The sequence below is a fragment of the Aspergillus piperis genome, assembly GCF_003184755.1.
Source record: "Aspergillus piperis CBS 112811 unplaced genomic scaffold BO85scaffold_3, whole genome shotgun sequence".
NCBI lineage: Eukaryota > Fungi > Ascomycota > Eurotiomycetes > Eurotiales > Aspergillaceae > Aspergillus > Aspergillus piperis.
The window spans coordinates 1,635,266-1,658,365 of NW_020291593.1; the positions used below are offsets into that span (position 1 = coordinate 1,635,266).

Consider the following 23,100-nt stretch of genomic DNA (forward strand, 5'->3'; position numbering starts at 1 on the left):
TTTTCTCCGGAACTTGACCCAATAATGGTGGTCCCCCATCACATATTGGAGTCATGCTGGTGACAAGTTAATATAGCCCGGAGACACTACCAAGCCATTCACGGGCCATCAATTCAGCATGGATATGGATCGCTAATATCAGCTTGATTATTATGCTCCATAATGGCCAAATTGCCGCCATGCAAGAACCCTGATTGCAACGGACGGCATGAACAGGTGGCAGTGGGAAAGTGGAGACCTCTGGCTCTGGCACTGGCTCTCGCTCTTCTTTCTCCTCCTCCATGTCTGGCTTATGTCTCAAGCTCAACCAGGGATGCGCACCGTATTCGCACTTGGTAGCAATCAGTTACTATGACGTCTTCTATATGAAGAACTGCAAGACGAACATTTGGGTTGTAGATGGAAAAGTGAGAGAACTTGACTGCATCAGATCTGCCACCCGCAATGTTCTTCTGGAGGAAAGCCTATTGTATTGGTTTTTGCTAGACTGTCCGGTTTCTGTACCGGTGCCGAGAAAAAAAAAAGATATTAAAAATAAAAAATAAGGAAGCCTGCAGATTCGGAGTATTGCGACTTCATCGACAGGGTACTACGTACGTAGGCGCAGTAGTAGCAAGTTAGTAGGCACGCATTCATCCGAGAACTCCGCAGGCCTGACTAACTGAAAGTATGCAATTTCCCCATGAAGACGCTGGCCAGACTAGTCTAGTCTAGTATTGATGGATTTTAATGCTACGATGGAGCCCTTCACTATCACCTTTAATTAGTAGTGTGGCCTCGAAAGCGGGCTAGTGCGAGACAAGTGAGAAAGCGAAAGAGGGAGAGAGAGGGCGAGCGAGTGAGAGGTCTGCCTAGTAATTACTGACTGACTGGCCTTTCTCCGTACTTTACCGGTGCGCATCGTTCGGTGGTCACGCCTCCGCATGCTGACTGGAGCGCTGGGCGATCGGATGGCCCTGGTAATACGCGGTACGGATCATTTGGTACTAAACCAGGTTGAACGGTACGGGCGCGGCCCCTCCGGCCACCCAGCCAATCATCCCCTGCCGCCCTCCATACGTCGCCGTCTCCTCTCCTCCTCCTCCACCACCAAGCCTTTTGCTGCACCTCAGCCTTTCCTCTCCTTCCTTCAACTTCATTTTCCTTTTTCCAGGTTGATCCTCTCTCTCTCTCTCTTTCCTCTCTTCCTCCCCTCCTCCATCTCTCCTCCCTCTTCCTCCTTCTCCTCTTCTTCTTTCCTCCCCCTCTCTCTTCACTATACCTTCTTATTCACATTAACCTTTCACTCTCTTAACTTCACTTCGCCCTCCTCTCCCGACTCTTCCGCCCATCCTCTCCTCCTTGGCCCGTTCCCGTGGCCGTCCGCTCCTTACAACACCAGTCTCCTTCGTCAACAACAAGTACGACACACCTTCAACTCCCTCGATTTCGATACATTCATTCGCTTCGCCGTGTTTCTAAAGCGTTGCTCGACCACTGAATCAGTTACAAAAGCGATTGTGGAGGCTTGTTGTGTCTTTGGGTTTCAAACCGTTTTTGCGACCTTATACTCCGACTTGTATTCTTTCGGCTCGTATTCATCGGATCCTGGGGTCTCGTCTCTTCCTTGGTGCGACACTTGAGAGTTTGGATTCAAGGGTTCAATGGTACCATTGCAGAACTGAAGGCCTCCAGACAGCACCGGGCTTTCCAATCATTGTAGGGAAGTCACCAAGGTCTGGAGGTCCCCGTGTGTCGTCAAGGTCACATCAACTGTGTCCATTACTTGTCACGGCGTGATTCAAGTCATCTTATTGTATCAAGGTTCAATCGGTATTATCCAGACCTCTTGATCAACCCGGCGTATCGTTATGGCTTCGATATCCCTACCTCCACAGCCTCAAGCTAGTCCGGCATTTTCTCCATATATTCCCCCGGCTGATCTGTCTCCTGACGGTCACAGCCGCCGCAACCTGAGAATGTCTGCTCCGCTCCCAAACCCCCACTTTGTCTTTCCAGCCCGGGATCCTAGCGATGAGACACCCCAGTCTTCGGAGACCGGTGCGAGGGCTGCTGTGCCGCTCCCAGCGTTTTCGTTCAACCCGGGCGCTCAACATTCATCACAACCATCGATGCCCTCTCTCTCACCGAATAGACCAGGTGGACACCGCAGACGCTGCAGTGAGTTCGTTGGTGGTGAACATCCGATCATTCCGCCTGCGTCCGTCGAGGCCACTCAAAGCAAGGATGACAATTTAGCGCCAGCACCCGCCAAACTTCCCGCTCCAGGGCCCGGCTTTGGTGCGGGTAGTCAAGGAAAACGCCGTCATGCCCACCGCCGCTCGGCTGCTATATCCAGTGTGGATCTCACGGCTATCTCGAATGCGCTAGACTTGAAACCATCCATTGGAAGTGCTCCATGCTTTCCGGCAGATACAACGCGTGAAGGCCATGCTTCCAATGACCCTCCCAGACCAGTCTCTCAGTCCGCAGCTGTACTGACCCGGCGATCTCCTCCAGTATCGCCTACCATCGTGATTGAAGAAGACCACTCAGAGGTTGTTGAACCTGGTACTCCTAGCTATGTGCCCTCGCCCGGACGTCACTCGGCTGAGATTCTGTCGAAAGAAATTGGGCCGGCAGCAACATCAGGACTTGGCGCCTCCGCTAGAAATAGCGGCTATACTTGCTTTTCTCCTGCAGTCGACAACACACAACCTAAGGCTGAAAAGTCAAGGCCAAGACCTCGAACTGCGGATGCATCCTTCATGCTAGATCCGAGCAAGACCGCCAAAGCGGACGATGCATCGCCCATGAAACGGCCATTGTCTGCGGCAGGCCACTCCCGTAATCGCAAGAGCTTATCTTCAGGAATCCTCGAGCACCTTGCAGGCTCATCGCGACGTTCCTCTTCCTCTTCCAGTGGCTCAGAAAACAGCTCGAATACCTCGGTTAGCGAGACAAATGACTCTTCGGAATCCCCTTCAGGCAAAAAGAAATCGAAATCCAAGAAGAGGCAGAAAAAAGTGCGGTCTTGGGCGGGCGCTCTTCTAACAAGGGGTAAGAATAAGCGCCATACCAAGAAGGACATGTCGGTATCAAACTCCACTGCCGCTCCCCCTGCGTTAACCCGGACAAATTCGGATCTCGGTTCTGGCTTGGACGTTGATTTCGATGATGACAACATCGTCGTTTTGAGAACACCTACCAACCCGGCTACACCGGAGTCTAGTCATCTGCCTCCAGAGGAGGAGCTACAACCTAGCCTGGATAGCTCCTGGAAGCCAAGGAGCTTTTACGAACAGAATACTCAGAATGATGCCTTTAGCCCAGTGATAGATCTAGATGCAGCTCTGGGTCCTTTCAATACCCCTGACATGCGGTCTAGTCGTGTTGCAGAGAGTGGTTTTTCAGCGGCAACGAAGCGGATGTACAGTGGTGGCCGACGAGGTGAATTCATAGGTCCGGAAATGCGCTATCATCGACGTGCAGAGAGCGCTCCGGAAATGCCCCCGTTTGATCGCAGCTTTCTCGGTGGCAATCGCTTTGTCACAACCTCAACCTTGGAGAACCCCGATGTTCTGTACGAAGAAGAGGAGGATGCTTTTCTTGCTGCCACCGGCGATTCTCAGCAGGGATCTGTTGAACAACCAGGGCCGCAGGTAGCCGCATCCGACATCGTTGAAGCAGATAGGCAATCAGAGCAGAGCAAAGACAGCTCTGATACTCTGACACACCAACCGCTTGCTCCAGAACTCAACAAGGGCGATATATCTCACGCTGGTCTTGGTATACGGAAGGACGAACCAAACGATGCCACGGACATTGCTGCTACACGCCCGGATCAGGAGGAACAAAAGTCCGCCGCAGAGCAGGCCTCGCTCGCTCAGTTTCACAATGCGGCTAATCCTTTCTCTGCTCCGCTGCAAAGCTCGACAGAGACGGACAGACAGGAGTGGCACCATAAGCCCGTTCCACCGAGTCCCGACATCTCGCCTCGATTTATGCCTGCTGACCGCGCTACTACCCCATTGGAGCTGACCCCCAATATCCCTCCGTTGTCTCTCCAAGGCAACAATTCCCTTCCAAACTCTTCTTTTCCATCTCCCGACTTCACGCTGTCATCCGTCGACGTTCCTCGCTCAGTGACGACATCGTCCACCACCGATCGTAATTTTTCGAACCCCTCATACAATCCGTCCGTGGATCTTCCTCAGGGTTCAGTTGAGGATGTGCCCTCACTGACCAGCAGTGCGTCAACCACAACGAACACGTTGAACCGAATTTCCGGCACGTTCTTCACTCGTCCTCGCTTGTCCACCGATCGTTCGGCGTCTTTTTCTGCCGCTGTGCGCCGTCGTACCAGCCAAGCTCACAGCTCTAAGAGATCTAGTCTCGCCAGTCTCTCCAAGCTGGTTGTTGGACCCCACGCAGAACGCAGCAAGCTTAGCTATGAAGAGAAGCCACCGGAAGATGAGCCTGAGAGATCTAAGAAGAAGGGCCTTCGCATTAGCAGGCTTATGCACTTCTGGAGGACTAAAGACAAGGACAAGTCCTGTCTTGAACATGGTGTTCGGGATCAGCGGCCCTCTTGAGCCATGACTGCTGTGACCATTGTCTGCCCCTTGTACATATCTAACCTTCTGATTCTCTTCGACGTGGTCTTTGCAAGATCTCCTTTTTCCACCCTTATCTCTTCTTCTTTCCCCTTTTTACTTCTTTTTCTTTCTATTTCTATTTTTACTCGGACCGGTTCGCCTTTCTGCGCGTTGGGTGGTAACTGACGAATTTCTTTTTCATCGACATGTGGTTAAGCGTAAGAGTATGAAAGCTCTATCTTGTTTCTATTTCTCTTTCTTGTCTCTCGTTCATGGCCGGTTGCAGTTGTGAACAAATCCTTCATCTCCGTTCGCTATTCAATGTTTCAGGGCCCATCTTCAGTTTCAAACATTTTTCTCTTCATTTTCATCTGATTTCACTATCATCCATCTTTGTCTTCTTGCATTCATTATGGCATCCATCTTTATGTCATTCTTTTTCCACGAGACTCCTTTACATGGGCTCATTGGTTCTGTTGGCGATGCTAAATTGGGGTCCTTCTTTTATTCGACTTCCTTGGGAGGTGCATGTCATTCAATCTTGAAGTGCAAGCATCCTTGCCACTTTGAGTATGCAGATATACATGCAAACAGTATGAGCTGCTCACAGACAATTCAATCTACACTCCGCGTCATCACATTGATGGCGTTTACTCAGTAACCATTCCAAGCCCTTGTATTTTGTCACGTGTATGAGATTAGTATGAAAATCTGTTGTCAGTACAGCAGCTTTAACACTCAATGATAGCTTATAAATAACCAGTAGCATTGCTGTCTTGGGAAATGAAGCCCTTGCTCTTTTGGAGAATGCCAAACACTCTGGCAGCGATACTCCGTAGTAGTAGTAGTATACTAAGTTGTGACGATATATATCCAACCACGGAGAGCCCCACACGCCCATCCAAATGCGAAACCGAAAATTCCCCCAAATCCCAAACTGAATCCAGACAACATATCCTATTAGCAATCAATGTAAGAAATAAATCACGAAATCCACACTCTATCTGAAAATGGCACCTCCTCGATCCGGCAACACATCTAAAAAGCCCAACAAGAAGGAGAGTAGTAAAAAGAAGCCGTCCTCTTCTTCGCAAGCACAACCACGCCGAACCACCAGCAAAACCGATCCTAACCAACATCATCATGCCGCTCATGAAAATCATGAACTCAACATCTCCACCACCATCCCGCTGACTCTCCAACAACTTCTGCTTAATGTGTTCAAAACCGCCTTGCTCACCAATGGTCACAATTACCTCTATAATCGGGAGGAGACGAAGCAGAACGATGATGATGCTGCTGCTGCTGCTACCACGACTGAAGCCACTGGTGATTCAGCAGAGCAACAGCAGCAGGAGCAACTAGACATCAAAAGTCTGATCCAGACGATCAAAACTCATTTATATAATCGGGACTTTGACTCCGCTTTCACAGATGCGAATGAGGATTTGCTTCGTGCTTATGCGTTGCGGTGGAGCTCGTCCCGGGCGTTGGGGTATGCGGGCATCTTTCGTGCGCTGTTGAAGGAGGTAATTAAGCCTGTTTCTAAAGATGATGATGATGATGATGATGATGCTGCTGCTGCTGCTTCTACGAAGAATGTCGTGTGTATTGGGGGTGGCGCGGGCGCTGAGATTGTTGCGCTTGCGGCTGCTTGGAGGGATATTCTGGATGGTGCTGAACTACCATCTTCTTCTGCAAGTGGAGAGGGCCAGATTGCGGATGCTGTTAAGGCGGTATCCTTGGATTATGGGAAAGAAGAAAAAGAAGAAGAAGAACAACTAACTTCTACTTCTACGTCTGCTACTGCTACTTCCACCTACCCCGGCCTCTCCGTCACGGCGGTAGACATCGCAGACTGGTCAAAGGTAGTCGAGCGCTTATCCACCGCTATTCGATCTCCCACAGTGACTGGGTCGAAGTCGCATCCTGCCCCGTTGTTACCCTCCAGTGGAGACGAAGAGAATAAAAAGAAGACGCCCGGGTTCAACGTCCAGTTCGAAAAGATAGATGTTCTCTCCGCGGGGGAGAAGGAACTTCAGGGATTATTCTCACAGCAGGGCGCGGAATCATGCTCTACCGTCTTGGTGACGTTGATGTTTACTTTGAATGAATTGTTTTCGACGTCCATGGCTAAGGCGACGGGGTTTTTGCTACGTATGACGGATCTGTTGCGGCCTGGGACGGTGCTGCTTGTGGTGGATAGTCCTGGGAGTTATTCGACGTTGAAGTTGGGGAAGGGTGGCGATGGTGAAGTGCGGGAGAGACAGTATCCGATGAAGTTCTTGTTGGATCATACCCTGCTTTCGGTAGCGGAGGGGAAGTGGGAACGGTTGCTGTCGCAGGATTCGAGGTGGTGGAGAAGAGATGCGGCCAGGTTGAGGTATGATGTTGGGGAGGGGGCTGGGTTGGAGGATATGAGGTTTCAGGTTCATGTTTATCGGAGGGTTGGGGAGTAGGATTTCTATGTCTTGTTTGTATGGTTGCATTTGGTTTATGGCTTACAATGATACCTACCATCGTGGAATCTATGTCGTGAAGTCCGTTACCTGCTATAAGGTTTGGATAAGTAGAGGCACACTTGAGAGAGGAATGGGTATGATATTGCTACAGGTCGATGCGAATAAGGGTGCATGCGTGTGAGTGTGAGTGTGTAGGAGAGGAGGAAGAGATGAAGAAAGAAGACCAAACGACATTAATTCGCCACGGAGATCATGCACGCCTGAGATCCATCCGGTTGAAGGAAACGCAACAAAGAAAAGAGAAATAAGAAATACACGTAATTCCATTTACCAAGCCACAGCGCCTTCTAGTTTCTCAAGCCCAGCAAGAGGCTAGTGCTCTTTCCGCCTTCCTTGCCATCGTTACCGGGCAGATACGTGACGTTGGGGTTGTTGGCGAGCGTCGTCGCGATCTCCTTGCTGGCGTCGATACGACGGATCTCAATCAGGCCACTGCCGGCCTTGGCAACGGCCTTGCTGATGATATCAGCACTCTCGGCTTCACCCTCGGCGCGGATGACATTGGCCTGACGTTCCTGCTCGGCTCTCTCGACGATGAAACGGGCCCGCTCGGCGTCCTGCTGGGCGATCTGCTTCTGCTCGACGGCGCGTGTGAATTCCTTTCCGAAGGTCATGTGGGTGATGGAGACGTCCTCGAGGGCGATGTTGAACTGAGAGGCTCTCTTCATGAGGTCTGTGCGGATGCGGTTGGAGACAGCTTCACGCTGGGTGATCAGCTCGGCGGCATCGAACTGGGCGACAATGGCTTTGAGGACTTCGTTTCCGATGGATGGCAGCACACGTTCATCGTAGTCGATACCGTAGGACTATTTGGGAGGATCATGGGTTAGAGGGATTGGTCTTAGTTGAGTATAGAAAAGGCACACTCTATCTTACCTGGTAGATGGCCGGCAGCTTCGGGACCTCAGGACGGTGCAGCACACGCAGAGTCAAGCTGACCATCTGCAAGTCCTTACTACCCGTGGTGGTAGAGATGTTGCGGGGCTTGGTGCGAACATCATAGATAATGGCTCGCTGCAACCAAGGGATGAGGAAGTGTGTACCCTCGTTCATGACCTTCTCCTGCACTCCGGACAATCGGTCGAAGATGACAGCGCGGGTACCACCGCGAACATCGTAAATGGAGGAGTTGAAGAGGTAGACTCCGGCCGAGATGGGCACGGCGAGGCGGTAGACCTGCTGAAGAAGGGTAGACATGGTGATGGAGTGATGAGCGAGGGGACGGGGACTTCAGCAGCGACAGAGAAACGACCGTAATTATCAGGCGGGCGGGAGTTTGGCTGGAGATGATGTCGAGGCTTTTCGCATGCTGTCCCAAAACGGATTAGCGTTGGGCGGTGGTTTGAACTTCCAACTTCGACTTTCGTCCGTTTTGGTCCGAAGGTCACCGACGACGACTTCTCTCTCTCTCTCTCCTCTCACGCTCCATCTCTCCCTCCCCACATCGCGCTTTACGTCGCTGATTCTCGTCGCATCTCTTCACAATGGGTGGCCATCTCGATCCTAAGAATGGAGTGTGAGTTTTCTGCCCCATTGTCTCGTCTTGTCCGCTCCCTAGCTTTTCCGGGGGAAAGGGTACCGTGCGGTCTCGTCTGCCGTGATATCTACCCATGTCCCCTACGTCAAATGACTTTGACTCCATTCGAGTCGTAGCTTATTGGCTAGTTATGATGGCTAACTTGTGATTCTTTTAGCTTCCTGGGCTGGTGGGGTGATCTGGGTATGTCTACAATATCAACGTGATTCGCCTGTCTGCGAAGCCTTTCGACTGTCAGCAATATCGGGCCATCGGGCTTGTTACTCGATTATAGCCTTGTACTGTCGACGAAATGCAGCTTTAATAACGACAGAATGCGCAATTGGACTTCGGAACCCTTGCTAACATGGCTCGTTTCTGCGCCATCTAGGATGCCCTACTCCCCAGCGTGTCACCTCCTACTCCATGTCCCCTAACCGCCAGCGCCCTCTTGCCGGTGCCGGTCACGCTGCCATCTTCAACGTTTTCCGCAGATTCAGACACCAGGTCCTCTACGTCGCTCCTCCCTTCATTGCCGCCTACGCCATCATGAACTGGGCTGTTGAGAGGTATGCCTCCCCCTTACGTGCGGACATGAAAGCCTATATTACGCATGTTTCTGGTACAATTGGACATCCCAGAGCTGACGCTTGGACTTGCTTGCTTATAGGAACGAGTACCTCAACTCCAAGCCTGGCCGCCTCCTTGAGGGTGGTGACGAGTAAATGTAACGTGCCAGCTGGGAAAACCTTGAGAGAATAGGGATGGCATGGGGCAATATGGAAGGGCTGGATGTGTGATTGCACTGTACAGTAACTAGAAGCAATCGAATGTGTTGCAATGTTTTTGGTTGCCTTGACCGCGCGTGGGGTGCATCTGTAATCAAGAATAGGCGGCATCGTATAGGCCGGAGGGATTCCACACCCGCTTGAAGCCAACCCGTAGTGTCGTCTGCCAATCACCGGCGGCTATTGCTTGAGCCTTTTCAGCGCGGGAAGTATCCCACGCTTCCTGGGCAGGTCAATTGGCCATGCGATTTTTCTCTGAATATTTGCGATGCTGAGTGAGTGCTGCCCGAGTGCCCGAAGGTGATGATTGTGGTACAAAATGGAGATGTTGGACTGCCTTGGCCGTGATACTAAAGTATCCTAAAGAACCACAATTGCCCCGACGATTGGATGGAGAATCATGCGCGTTGACCAATTGAGTTACGCAAGTGTCTACTATCCATTAGGATTATCGTACATTTCTGATCAAGATAAGAAAGGAAGGAAGACTCTTTTGAGGGAAGTTGAAGTGGATGCTATTACTCTTAAGTTACAAACACAAGGTCATACCATAACCAGCAATACGGCAACCAAACCCACTGGCCAGTAGAGAAAATTACCGAAACGGGCGACAAAAGAGAGAAAACCCCACCTGAGTGGCCGCCATCGCCGGTGATAAATTACCACTGGTCAGCGGCCGTACATACAATTTTTCTGTTTCTGGTTTTCAACTTTTCCCCCACTCCGCATGCGTTCGTCTCTCGTCGCTTCTTTCCTCTCGCTTTCCTTCTCTCCTCCTTCCTCCTCCTCTTCTCTCTCTTCCTCTTCTTCTCTTCTCTTCCGTCTCCCTTCAGCTGCTTCTTCGCTGTCTGCTCTCCGTCTTCGTCCTCGTCTTCTCCGTCCTTTTCACCACTCCATCACCATGAGCGACATCACTCACCCCACCATTAAGGGTATGTTAGTAGTAGTTCTTTACCTTATCCGCACCATCCAACCACCCCTCCATCATCATCACCTCGCGGATTTACCCCGCCTCCTGTTCTCTTCGCATTCCCCCAAACCTACTCTTCAAATCCCTTCAATGGATCAATTACCGATTATGACGCTTCAATGAGCGCAATTTCGCCTCAAGACGATGTCATCTCACTACATACCCCTCCGACGAGAATTTATTACCCCTCCTCGCTAACATTGGTTCTTCGCTTTTTTTCTACAGATGGCTGGTTCTCCGAGCAGTCTGACATGTGGCCCGGCCAGGCCATGAACCTCAAGGTTAACCAGATCCTCCACCATGAGAAGTCCAAGTACCAGGATGTCCTCGTTTTCGAGAGCAGCGACTACGGCACCGTCCTCGTCCTCGACAATGTCATCCAGTGCACTGAGCGCGATGAGTTCTCGTATGTTTTGGAACCCTTCTTATGAGCTATTTTCCATTTCCGAAAATTACCATTGACCCTAACATCCTATGACTATAGCTACCAGGAGATGATCACCCACCTCGCCATGAACTCCCACCCCAACCCCAAGAAGGTCCTTGTCATCGGTGGTGGTGACGGTGGTGTCCTCCGTGAGGTCGTCAAGCACGAGACCGTCGAGGAGGCCACCCTGTGCGACATTGACGAGGTAAAACATCAGAAAAATCCCCGTGTGCTTGTGCCGTATGTGTGGATATGTGGCTCATGGTTTCTCAGGCTGTCATCCGTGTCTCCAAGAAGTACCTTCCTGGCATGAGCATTGGCTTCCAGCACCCCAACGTCAAGGTCCACGTTGGCGATGGTTTCCAGTTCCTCAAGGAGCGCCAGAACGAGTTCGATGTTATCATCACTGACAGCTCTGACCCCGAGGGTCCCGCTGAGAGCCTCTTCCAGAAGCCTTACTTCGAGCTTCTGCGCGATGCGCTCCGTGAGGGAGGTGTCATCACCACACAAGGTTGTTCGTCGCCTTTCATTAGTCCCTTCTTGCCCTTTCTATTCCACTTCTCTCCTCCCTTCTCAAATTCTCTCTATATCTCTCAAACTTCTCATGTTATTTATGTTTTCTGTGTTGTCTGTATTCTATCGTCGCGAACTATGAAGCTAACCTTGTTACGTCCCAAACCACCCGACCCCTAACCCGGGATCGGTTTGGGTTCGTGTTTTCTACCCATACAGCCGAGAACCAATGGCTGCACCTATCTCTGATCACCGACCTCAAGAAGTCCTGCAAGGAGGTCTTCCCCGTCGCCGAATACGCCTACACCACCATCCCCACCTACCCCTCCGGCCAGATCGGCTTCATGGTCTGCTGCAAGGATGCCACCCGTAACGTCAAGGAGCCCGTTCGCAGCTGGACCCGCGAGGAGGAGGAGAAGCTCTGCCGCTACTACAACCAGGACATCCACCGCGCCAGCTTCGTTCTCCCCAACTTCGCCCGCAAGGCTCTGGACGCTTAGACTATCTGAAGTTTTGTCGTTCTAATACTTTGGGTGGTGGCCTCCTCCATTTCGAGGCCCCACGGCGGCTGATAATCGATGATGATCTGACGATGACGAATATAACAAAAGATTTCTGCTGCTTCCTCAATAATATTCCCCCGATGCTTCACCTGGATTGACACGTGAGATGCAAGTCGAAAGGATCTTCTAAGAAATAATACTAGCCAATATCCGCTTTGGGAAAAGTGGACATTATATGACTACGTCGTAATCCAACCGTATGTGTACGCGCTTAGTTCGGTGTTGCTGCCGGTGCAGCTTGTCCAAGTCCACTTGAAAGCCAAAACTGGTGCTAGTATGCTCCCATCATAGACCAATTCCCCTCTGAATCTACCAAGGAAAAATAAAACTATCATCAAACCAAGAAATGGAATAAGAAAGATTGCATATATTTTTATCTTCAAAGAAAAAGTCGTTAAAAATTAGGACTTCTCCCAGGGGTATCATCGCCCACAGGGATCAACATCGTCCCGGATACTCATAAACATGATTCAGTACAAACCATCACGATGCCACCGCAAGACATTTACAGAATCTGCTGGAAAGCACGGTTGATGGGAGAGCGCACGGTGTGGCCCTTGTAGAAGTCAATGGTGGCGACAGCGCGCTTGCTGATGCCCTCAGGAGTGAACTCGAATTTCTGTGTGGTAAAGTGAATCAGCATATGCCGTTATCAAGGGGGGGGGGTATGTATTTGGTAGCTTACCTTGTAGACATCCTTGTAGGGGCCAGAGGCACCGAAGCGGTTGAGACCGAACTGCTCGTGAGCGTAGCGCTCCCAGCCCATGGTGGTGAGAGCCTCGACGGAGAGGACGGGGATGTTGTCGGGGAGGACCTGGAGCTTGTAGGCCTTGTCCTGGGCATCGAAGACCTCGAAGCAAGGAACGGAGACGACGCGGGCAGCAATGCCGTGCTTCTCCTTGAGGTAGGTGGCAGCCTCGATACAGATGCTGACCTCGGAACCGGTGGAGATGAGGGTGACGGCAGCGTCGGGGGCCTCGAGGGCGACGTAGGCACCCTTGAGGGCCTTCTCGATGGTGGAAGCCTCGAGCTGGGGCAGGTTCTGACGGGTGAGGGCCAGAATGCTGGGGGTGTGCTTGGAGGTCAGAGCAGAGTAGTAGGCAGCGCTGGTCTCGTTGCCGTCAGCAGGGCGCCAGACCATGCAGTTGGGGAGAGCACGGAAGTGAGCCAGAGTCTCAATAGGCTGGTGGGTAGGACCGTCCTCACCCAGACCGATGGAGTCGTGGGTGGCAACGTAGATGGTGCGGACACGGGAGAGGGCCGACAGACGGACAGCACCGGCGGCGTAGGAGACGAAGTTCAGGAAGGTACCACCAGCGGGGATGACGGTACCGTAGGCGGCGAGACCGTTCATGACGGCGGCCATGGCGTGCTCACGGACACCGTAGCGGAGGTAGCGACCGGACCAGTCACCGATGTTGTACTCGGGGGGCTGGAAGTCGACGGCGTTCTTCCAGCGGGTGTTGTTGGAGCCAGTCAAGTCGGCAGAGCCGGACAGAAGCTCGGGAACGACATCGTGGATCTTCTCGAGGACAGCCTCGGAGAGCTTACGGGTAGCAACGGCAGCGTCGGTGGGCTTGTAGACGGGCAGGCTCTTCTCCCAGCCCTCGGCAAGCTTGCCGGAGAGACGGCGGGTGAGCTCGGCGTGCTCCTTGGGGTACTCAGAAGCGTACTTCTGGAGGAGCTGGTTCCACTCCTGCTCCTTAGCAGCACCCTCAGCGGCGTGCTTGTGGTAGAGGTCGTAGACCTGCTGGGGAACGACGAAGGTCTGCTTGGGGTCGAAGCCGAAGAGCTGCTTGACACCCTCGCAGTCGTCAGCCTTCAGGGGGTTACCGTGGACACCGCCAGTACCCTGGAGCTTGGAACCGAAACCGATGGTAGTAGTCAGACGGATGACGGAGGGCTTGTCAGTGACAGCCTGGCACTTCTTGATGGCGGCCTCGATGCCCTCGAGGTCGTTGTCACCGTCCTTGACGTACTCGGTGTGCCAGCCGTAGGCCTCGAAACGCTTCATAACATCCTCAGTGAAGGCGCACTTGGTGTCACCGTCTGCAAAACAAAACCGAATTAGTCTGATTGTAATCCCGAGGGGATCAGGGTGATGAATTAAAGCTTACCGATGGAGATTCCGTTGTCGTCGTAGATAGCAATGAGGTTACCGAGCTTCAGGTGACCAGCCATGGAGGCGGCCTCGCTGGCAATACCCTCCATGGCGCAGCCATCACCGAAGAAGCAGTATGTGTAGTTGTTGAAGAGAGTGTAGCCGGGCTTGTTGAAGACGGCAGCGGAGTGACGCTCAGCAATGGCAAGACCAACGGCGTTGGCGAAACCCTGACCCAGAGGACCAGTGGTGACCTCGACACCGGGGGTGTCGTGAGCCTCGGGGTGACCGGGGGTGATGCTGTCGAGTTGCTACACGAGCAGAATGGTTAGGACATGACTACAATGGGCTCCCCAGAAAGAAGTCTCGGCGGATACATACTCTGAAGGACTTCAGGTCATCCATGGAGACCTGGTAGCCGAAGAGGTGAAGGAGAGCATATTGGAGCATGCAGCCGTGGCCGTTGCTGTGAAGGGAATTAGTAAACCGATTACTTGGACAGTACTGGTGCAGGTCGAAACTTACGAGAGGACGAAGCGGTCACGGTTAGCCCAGTCGGGATTTTGGGGGTTGAAGCTCATGAACTTGTTGAAGAGGACGTGGGACACGGGGGCCATGCCCATAGGGGCACCGGGGTGACCGGAGTTGGCCTTGAAGGTGGCATCCACCTAGGGGACGATTAGTTTCAAATTTGATTATCATCAAATAATTTCTTTTGAAGGAATGACCACTCCGCAACCCACGGCTAGTAAAACAAGGAGCTCCGAGGAGATAGCAGCTACACATAGCTAATCATCCGCGCGGGAGGCTGTGCTCCGCGGAGTCCCTGTGATACCAAGAATGGGCTTCCGGTGCCGGAGCTCTGGAGAAGCTCCCCGTCACACCGGAACCGGATGGGAGTGGGATAAGGAAGCAAGAGAATGGAAGGAGGAGATGCATACCGCGAGAGTGCGGATGGTGTTGATGGCCAATTGGTCAACGTCGTTGTAACCCATGATTGCTGTGTCTAGAAGAGAAGGAGGGAAGGTTAGAGAGGAAGGTTGAACGGGGGAAAGTTGTTGAAAGTTGTTGGGGAAGAAATGAGGGGAGGGGCCATACTATTTAAATCCAACCAAGTTCTTGTTTTTTATTCTAGCGGGATGATCCAACAAACAATCAACACAAAATGGGAAGACCACCACGAGATGAAGAAAGGGAGAAAGATGACTGAGAGAGGAGAAGAAGAAGAGAAAGAAGGAAGAAGAGAGAAGGAGAAAGGATGACAGGGAAGGGGGGGAGGAGGGGGGAAAAGCGAGCCAGACGAGCGGAGTGGGATGGAGGGCAACCGCGACCAAGAGCAGAGAGAGGGTGAGAAAGGGAAGGTGGGGGGGCAATGATGTCTGTGGTGGGGCACCTCTCTTTCACCGGCTGCTCGGAGGGGGTTACAAACTCGCTGTCCACGGCTATTCTTTTCTACTCTGTCGGACTCGGGATCGGCTATTGCCAGGCAATTGATTGATCTTGGGCCGTAGATAATTTGGATCTTAAGCTGGAGGGTGTGACGGAGATGATGGTGGTACGGGGGGGTTTGGGTTGAAGCTCTCGAGGTCCTCAAGTGAAGGTGGTATACTTGATTATCGATGATGATGTTATGCACAAGCTGCCCCTCCCCCGCTGCCTCAGGCAATAGGCGGTCCCTCCGGAATTCAATGCAACCTTTTTTTTTCAGCTCTCAACAGAAGTACTGTAGAGCTACAGAGAACAATTTTGATATGATCATTTCATCTATACTAGACTAGTAAAATTGATGAAGAATAGCAAGAGCTCGCTTCTGTTCACCATCATCTTGCTTGCCGTCAGCTATACGAGAGAAGTCTGGAAGTATCCCTCCGAAACGCCACCAGGAAAGCTCCCCCCTCCAACATTACATATCTACTTGCTCGATAATTGCAGGGACAAGTTGCATTCTACCAACCATTAAGCCCTGTAACCTGTCATATCGAAACACGCAGATCTCTGAGTTGGCCCTACAAATTCTCAGATAACATAACTACTCAACCTACTCAACCTCTTACAAAATGCTCTTCACCCCGCCGGCCATTGACACTTTAATTAGTTTCTATAGCAATAATCACCCACCCACCACCATATTATTTCCAGGGCTAGAAATCAAATACCTACCTATAGGCGGATTCCCTCCCCAACATAGCAATTCTCCGGACGCATTATTCATTCAGACGAGCCCCATTAGTCCACCCCGTGTGTTTCTGTCCGCTGGGTCCCGGAGGACGCTGCTCCGCCAACGGGGTACCTTAGCAAGTCACTAATCTCTCCGCTTTTTCCTTTCCCATGCTTTTTACGGAGTCCGGATTCCAGCCCAGTCTCCATCAATAATCATAACCACAAACAACAACAACCACAACCACATTGTAGACTACCATCTAGTCTAGCTTTCGGAGCACATATCTCCTAAAATAAATATTTAGCAGGTCAAGTGATTTTGATTATGAAGCAGGAACACGCGGCATTCATCGGTCACGCATCGCAGAGAATTTTTCTCCCCTCTCATTGCTTTGCTTCCGGAAGGTTTGCATTTCCGATGCTTTCCATCCAGGGCAAGACAGGTCAGTACTCGGGTGTGTACCGTAAAGGAAGACATAGCGATGGCTGGCCAGTCTATTGTACCAAGTAGGTAGCTAGGAGTAGTAGTAGGCCCATGCCAGTCCTTGTCGCAACTAGAAAATCGTCTCATGCAGCTAGAGTTGTGCAGTCGCCGACTGAAACGTTGTTATTTCCGGGTTACCAACTATCGAAGTAGCTACTAGCTAGCTTGCAAGGTTCAGTCAGGGCCGCTCAGATCGAACGGCTTCCCCGATTAGTCCAATCCGTGTGCCGTTCGGGGCATGCGCTCGGAACGGTCTGCCTCTGATTGATGCTCGGACCCGGGGATGGGGGGATGGCCTGTGAGACGCATGTGTAAATACTTAGTAGTGGTAGGCTCGCTCTGCTCAGTCGTTTGCAGTCAGATGCGTCTGGTTTTGAAGTATGCAGAGGAGTACTTTACTGGGAGTATGCGCTGCCCTACCATCATCATGTGAGGGATGGCCATACTATCTCTTGGCAGGTGCATGTGATTGAATCCATGCGAGTCTGGAAATTCTATGGTTGGGAGCAAGTAATGGGCTACCGTCGTTGCATCCTGGTCGCAGAGAGTTTGAAGCAGGCAACATTTTGAACTGAATTGCAAGACGCGGCAATCATCCCGATTCACAAGGATATGATTACTAACAACAGACATACTTGAAGATCCATCATTCAAGATACTATATACTCAAACATTATAGGGACAAAGGGTCGGGATATGACCCCCGACAGACACTCCGTGTAGAGTGCCTAATGGAAACCGAGACTCCCTGCACCGACCAGGTATCACGAAACGAAACAGACGGGGGGAGAAAACAACAAAGGAAAAAAAAAAAAAAAAAAAAAAGAACAGACATCCTCTCGCTTCACCTTGACAATCCCAAAATACAGAAGAAACTCCATTTACAAACCAAAGGTCATTGCGTTCATGAAAATGCTGGTCTTCCGAGCACGATAGCTCAGACAGCCAGTCGCCGATCCCAGCCGTTAATCAGCCCAAACTCATCCACCTCATCTTCCACCGCCGGAATCATGACATTCCGGAACGAGCCCAGAAAATTGGCCTGCTCTTCCGGCGACAGCCGCAGATCGTTGTATGGCACACCCTCTTCGGCACTGCCTTCGTCGGAGTAACTGAGGACACTCTGTGCCGGTAGATCCTGGTTGGCTGGCACGTCGCTATTGCTACTGGCTGACCATGCCTCGGGAGACAACCCTTGCAGCTCTGCGTGTGGTGCTGACAACGGTGCCACCATGGGATCCCCCTTGTGAGCGAACTCAGCCGTGAGGGAAGCGAAGGGACCACTGTCTTCACCACACTCCCTTCCCCCATAGATCCCGGTATAGATGTTCGAATAGCCGCGGTCCATGTCACTCAGAACAACTTCCCAGTCGGATACCGTGATGGGTCCGCTCGGGTGATCCGAGGGTGCGGAGCTCGAAAGCACATGACTGCTATCATACGGGCCGGAAGACGAAGGATAGACTGTCTTGTTCGTAGATACATCTAGCGCGTGGAAGTTGTCCGGTGGCAAGCTAGCCCAGCTGGAGGACCTGATGTGGCGTTGGGCGGCATTGGGACTCGCTCCGCAGATAGTGGCCCTGCGGGAGGGCGAATCCGGCGTTTCGTGGTGGTTTGAACCGGTCATTTCACTCAGGCGCGACTTCCACGACTGAAGGTGCTTCTTCGGGGACTTCAAAGGTCTCTGCAAGGGCGGCGACATGTCCTGCGGCTTGCCAGTCGACACATGCCTGCTATTGTTCAAAGAAACGAAAACACTGGCCAAAGCGCTGAACTCCGCGGCAGAGGACGACGAATCAGATTCCAATTGATCAATGACTGCGGTAAGCAACTTTTGGCTCTCCTTGACGAGCTTGCTGTCACGCTTCAGCCCGATGCTTTGCCAAAGAAGGCCTAGTCCTGTAGCGAAAACCAGCTCCTTCCGATTGATACTCACAGAGAGACAGAGACGTCTCTCATCGAGCAATTGAAGGATCTGGATGATGTGCTTGGCTGAGTCGGAAACTGTAAGGATAGAAGGGGACCGGACGTGCTCCTCGCCGAAGCAGACCGCAGGACGGTGGATCAACGAACGAATGAAGTAGTAGACGAGGGACTAGAAACAAGTCAGTAAACGCATGTGATGGTAGGAGGAGGGCTTTCAGTAGTTACCAGAAGGGGCGATCGGCTACTAGTAACATTGGTGCTAGGCTTGTCCTGAGAAAACTCAAGGCGGAGGTGAGCAGGTAAGCCCTTCACCCAATCATCCAATTGCTCTGCAACTGAGCGTAGCTTCGACAGAGAGATATCATACCCTCCCTCAGAGGGATAGATATCCTCCAAAACCTTGTTCAACACGCGCGAACCGGCGAATAGCGCGATCGCACTCGAGATACGGGTAGACTCTCCAGGAAGAGTGGGCAAGAAGCCCGATTCCGTGACGTTTTCATCATCAATATCTTCGGGGTACTCGGTCTTGATGTCCTCTTCACGTAGTAGAACAGGCAATCCTGTCAAAGCAGCGGTCAATCTGGATATGGGTTAGAAAAGAAATACGTTACGAAGGCTTTGAGAGGGCCTACTCACCGATCGAGAGTATATTGACACCAGAACACCTTCTTTCGGGTTTCTGCCATGAGAGCATTCGACGAGAAGCGTTTCTGGCTCTGATGCAGTCTAAGCTGTTGACTAAGACTGACGGCAAGACCTCGATAGCGTAGGAGGCTCGTGTAGTCGCCCTTCGTCATGCAGTACATTTGAGCGAGCACGTAGCATTGCATTGTTGCAATAGATACATCACTGGCAATGGATTCAAGAATCGAGGACCAATTGTCTTCGAAAAAGGTGGGGTCCTGGTTGGTTCTCGACTGCAAAAGCCCAATGAGTTTCCGGTATGGTCTGGCTAGATTAGGGTTAAAGCTTACCATTGAAGCAAGGGCGGCAATGCCGAAGATCAAATTCAGTTGTGCCAAGTCGTGTTTGCTGCCCTGCATAGACTCGGTGCCTGAAAGGTACTGTTCATAAGCTTTCAGAATAGTGGGTCGGTGAACAACCGGATAAAGAGGAGCCCATTCTTGGAAGAAGATGTTGATGAGCTGATCGGATACGAGCCGGGGCGCAGTGCGAATGGCCTGGTCGACGCGGGAATGGGAGATGGCCGGGGGAGCGGCCAAAGACTTGATCGCAACATTTGACGGCAATCGGTTTTGATCTATGAGTTTATTTGTGAAGACATCTGGCGGGGTTAGCCATGAACCTTTTCCCAGAAACCGCTTCAACTCTCGTTTTGGGGTTTGTAGGGGATGGGTGCCAGGAAGTGAACAAGGAGGGGGCGTTTGAACATACCAACAAAACCGCGAGTACTGGAGATTCCTGCAATATCAGCCGAGGTTGACTCGGTAGGCGGCAAGGATTGTGGAATCTGGATTACACCCTCATCTGCATCGGGGGCGTTGGACCTTGCAGGCGCAGATGGCGACGGCGCTGCAACACTAGGTCTCTGACGCGAGGAAGGAGAGAAAGAGTGTATACGAGAGAGCACATCGATCTTTTCATCCTTTTCATCTAACAGGTTCTTGAGATCCCTAACTTCGGACTCCAGGGCGCGCACTCTTTCCTCCAGCGACTCGGTATATCCACGAGGGAAAGCACGGCGACTGAGCTTGTCGCTGGTCTTGCATTCGAAGCCGACATTGGCGCATTGTGTACAACAGGGACGGACGCCGTCGCAACGGATTTTCTTGCTTCTGCAACGATCACAGGCCTGGGCGATACGACTCTGAGAGCCGTTCCCGACCTTGATCACTTTCATCGGGAGAATTCCAGGCATGTTGGCTGGATGCTGCGGCGCATCTGCCTTGAGAGAATGGATCGGATTGGCGCCGGACTTGGAGAGTAAGATTCGACGGTACACTCGAGGGGGGTTCAGTAGTAAGTAGTTGATGCGAACGCCTTGGGATCACCAGTAAGACAGGTCTGGAGAACCTAGGTGTAACTCTCTGTGTGAGAGGAGAAGTGGAGATGCGGAAGTAGTGTCGAGATTAAGGTAAGCGGATGATAGCAGCGGGGTTGAAGGACTTTTGAAAGACAGAGAAGGTGGGAAGAGCCAAAGAGAGAGAGTGTGTGGTGGCGGTAAGATGGGTTTGTAAGGCGTGAGGATGAAGGAGAGGACCGACGGGGCAGAAGAAGAGCGACCAGAAGCAAGCAACTTTTCGATGTAAGTACGTACGGCGAAGGTATCAGGCCTGGTAACAAACGTTCCGCGGTGCGGCCTGAGGATTGAACCGACTCAAAAGGGGGGCTGGTGGGGCTGTCTATAGTGGGTCATGCGCTGGAATGCCGGCCAATCCCCATTGTGGACTCAGCTCATTCGCTCAGCCGACAGTCGGCGGGCTTCCAAATGTTGACTTGGAATCTTTGGAAGGTTTTGTGGGTTGGAGTAATACCGGTATGGTAAGTCTGGAGCCGCTGAGGTTATTCGAATTGAGTGACTCTCTTCCCCGGTCCTCGGCACTTGTCGGTTGACAGCAGCTGATTTGTAACTGGCAGAACATCACCTACTACTATCAAGACACACAGCACTGGTTTCGTCTCTGGCTTACATTGATCGATTCGCCATTCATGTACTAGTGGTCTGAGTAGTATTACTAGTAGTTAGTATCTATCTACCTCTCTAGATACGCGGGTAAATACTAGAAATGACTAGCTGAGCCGAGGCGGAGTATTGCATCGGAGAACGAGGGATACTTATGTGTTTGGTCGAGGCTACGTAGTATCCAATAGGTAACAGCATTAAATTGCTTATAAGCTAGTACTAGTAGATAGCAGTAAGACGCCGCCCCTTCGTCTCATCAGCATCAATCATCTCGCTGTCACCTTATCAGAAAAAAGAAAAAAAAAGTTGGCACTGACAGGCCCCTGGCACAACCCGCGTCGACGCCTCGGCACTGGCGGCGGCAGGAACAACTTCCACCAAGGGCAAGTCCACAGCAGACCTACTCCGACCAGCGCGGCCACTAATGTATGATTAATGGCACCGGTGCAATAAGGCCTCTTTCCACCGGAGATTCCTACATTAATTCTCCTTACAGGGGTGTTCAGAAGGGCAAGTGATTGGCGAGCCATAAGACACACACGCAACCAGTCAGATAGGATCCACGATGGGGTTCTCGTATCATCAAGGTTGAGTGTCCCGTGTATTGCCATATCTAATCATATCGTCACGGATGGCTGCCAAGGCCCATGGTTGCAATCTATTCCCCCTCCCAAGCACGGATTATCGGGGTGATTATGGAGAATGCACGAGGACTAGTATGTAGATGAACCAGACAAAACCGACACTAGCAGAACGCAAGTGCGGTCCGGCTCTTGAAGATCACAGCATTCCGAGCCAGCAAAGCTTCGCCGGTTTCCACCGGGCTCGCGGTCCGACAAATGTAGTAGAGTGAATGGGGACCCGATGGAGATCACTTTCAAGTCTTTGCCAACTGTCCAGACCATCAGACTCTGATATTACCACTTCTCTCTACCGTGGTTGGCCGACAACCAACCACCTCCTCCCCGCGATTCGGAACCCAACTGGCACCCGGACGCTTGATTTACCAAATGACATTGAATGGTGGCTATTCAGACAGATTACGTATTCATCTACAAGCGATCTGCAGCTTTCTTTGAGTTACTATCTTCTGAGAGAAAAGAGAAAAAAAGTTGACTATAATATTGTCGATGATGAAAATTTTTCTCATGCAACTGCAAGGCAGATCTGTTGCTCTCACCATTTATTATTGACTCTCGAATTCCAGCCCAACTAAGGTGGGGAATCCGAGCGTTTGCCGAACCATTCCCGTTTGAGTCAGGGCCACGTCCCCTGGGTCTGGATATGAACTGCCTCATGCGGTGTCGCCACTGATTTTCCCCCCCGGCGTTCGCGGCTGGAAGATCGCGGAGAGTAAGCGCTCCTGATCTTGGATTCTGGATTATTATCCTCGTATTCCCATTGATCGAATGGCACGAGGCCTGAACAAGATTCGAGTCTGCTTATTTTCTCAGTGGGGAAACACCAAGAGGATTCAATATCACTCATATAAAAGCTCCTCAGCTGCAATTTTCTTTGCTTCTTTCTATTTACTTTTTTTTTCCTCGCCCTGCCCGACGGGGATATCCGACAGACTTATCAGCGACTAGTGGTTATCACATTCATTAATATAATATGTCCTGGGTACTCCGAGCGCTTTTTTTCATTTATGTTGACCGTGGCTCGGTGAAAGTTGGTCGTGCGCCGAGCGTTTGCCGAGAAAACGCAGAGGTGGAGGCGGATATCCATGGACCATTCAATGACTACAGTCTGGAAGGGGGTTGTGATTCGCCCACTGCTATTGTTCCATTTTTTTAACATCAGCGCATGAACACCTGAGGCAAGACATTTTTGGTCATTGTCAGTGGTGGGTTTGACTATTACGGAGTAGTCAGCACTGCTTGGGGCCAGTTGACCTGCCGGTGTG

At 51.6% G+C, this 23,100-nt stretch overlaps 9 protein-coding genes across 9 annotated transcripts; 4 read left to right on the plus strand and 5 right to left on the minus strand.

Moving 5' to 3' along the window:
- Positions 1-1,572: 1,572 nt before the first annotated feature.
- On the plus strand, positions 1,573-4,712 carry BO85DRAFT_194219 (putative cell wall proline rich protein). Its single transcript, XM_025654457.1, has one exon. The coding sequence runs from the start codon at positions 1,851-1,853 to the stop codon at positions 4,572-4,574; it is 2,724 nt and encodes a 907-aa protein (XP_025519246.1). The 5' UTR covers positions 1,573-1,850; the 3' UTR covers positions 4,575-4,712.
- An 875-nt stretch (positions 4,713-5,587) lies between these two features.
- On the plus strand, positions 5,588-7,102 carry BO85DRAFT_475424 (25S rRNA (uracil2843-N3)-methyltransferase; the record flags this gene model as incomplete). The annotated part of the gene is made up of 1 exon (XM_025662723.1): positions 5,588-7,102. The coding sequence occupies one exon, from the start codon at positions 5,588-5,590 to the stop codon at positions 7,034-7,036; it is 1,449 nt and encodes a 482-aa protein (XP_025519247.1). The 3' UTR covers positions 7,037-7,102.
- A 20-nt stretch (positions 7,103-7,122) lies between these two features.
- phb1 (prohibitin subunit PHB1) lies at positions 7,123-8,362 on the minus strand. The gene is made up of 2 exons (XM_025659512.1): positions 7,976-8,362; positions 7,123-7,905 (listed from the first exon to the last, which is right to left on the minus strand). Exons 1-2 carry the CDS (start codon positions 8,294-8,296, stop codon positions 7,387-7,389), a joined length of 840 nt encoding a protein of 279 aa, XP_025519248.1. The 5' UTR covers positions 8,297-8,362; the 3' UTR covers positions 7,123-7,386.
- A 132-nt stretch (positions 8,363-8,494) lies between these two features.
- On the plus strand, positions 8,495-9,458 carry BO85DRAFT_517510 (ubiquinol--cytochrome-c reductase subunit 8). The gene is made up of 4 exons (XM_025664912.1): positions 8,495-8,615; positions 8,794-8,819; positions 9,007-9,184; positions 9,286-9,458. The coding sequence occupies exons 1-4, from the start codon at positions 8,584-8,586 to the stop codon at positions 9,338-9,340; spliced, it is 291 nt and encodes a 96-aa protein (XP_025519249.1). The 5' UTR covers positions 8,495-8,583; the 3' UTR covers positions 9,341-9,458.
- An 846-nt stretch (positions 9,459-10,304) lies between these two features.
- BO85DRAFT_364360 (spermidine synthase) lies at positions 10,305-11,813 on the plus strand (the record flags this gene model as incomplete). Its single annotated transcript, XM_025655695.1, has 5 exons — positions 10,305-10,335; positions 10,599-10,779; positions 10,858-11,005; positions 11,074-11,311; positions 11,533-11,813. 5 exons carry the CDS (start codon positions 10,305-10,307, stop codon positions 11,811-11,813), a joined length of 879 nt encoding a protein of 292 aa, XP_025519250.1.
- Positions 11,814-12,381: 568 nt separating this feature from the next.
- On the minus strand, positions 12,382-14,972 carry tktA (transketolase tktA; the record flags this gene model as incomplete). Its single annotated transcript, XM_025655690.1, has 6 exons — positions 12,382-12,495; positions 12,562-13,925; positions 13,994-14,288; positions 14,359-14,443; positions 14,503-14,645; positions 14,919-14,972. 6 exons carry the CDS (start codon positions 14,970-14,972, stop codon positions 12,382-12,384), a joined length of 2,055 nt encoding a protein of 684 aa, XP_025519251.1.
- On the minus strand, positions 14,938-15,525 carry BO85DRAFT_391130 (uncharacterized protein; the record flags this gene model as incomplete). The annotated part of the gene is made up of 1 exon (XM_025656796.1): positions 14,938-15,525. A coding segment is annotated over one exon (422 nt), but the record flags the coding sequence as incomplete, so codon positions are not given.
- A 1,894-nt stretch (positions 15,526-17,419) lies between these two features.
- facB (C6 transcription factor FacB/Cat8) lies at positions 17,420-20,768 on the minus strand. Its single transcript, XM_025664913.1, has 5 exons — positions 19,946-20,768; positions 19,525-19,835; positions 19,187-19,467; positions 18,773-19,130; positions 17,420-18,716 (listed from the first exon to the last, which is right to left on the minus strand). The coding sequence occupies exons 1-5, from the start codon at positions 20,427-20,429 to the stop codon at positions 17,559-17,561; spliced, it is 2,592 nt and encodes an 863-aa protein (XP_025519253.1). The 5' UTR covers positions 20,430-20,768; the 3' UTR covers positions 17,420-17,558.
- A 658-nt stretch (positions 20,769-21,426) lies between these two features.
- On the minus strand, positions 21,427-21,926 carry BO85DRAFT_194402 (uncharacterized protein). The gene has a single exon (XM_025654458.1). It carries the CDS (start codon positions 21,803-21,805, stop codon positions 21,461-21,463), a length of 345 nt encoding a protein of 114 aa, XP_025519254.1. The 5' UTR covers positions 21,806-21,926; the 3' UTR covers positions 21,427-21,460.
- Between the last annotated feature and the right edge of the window lie 1,174 nt (positions 21,927-23,100).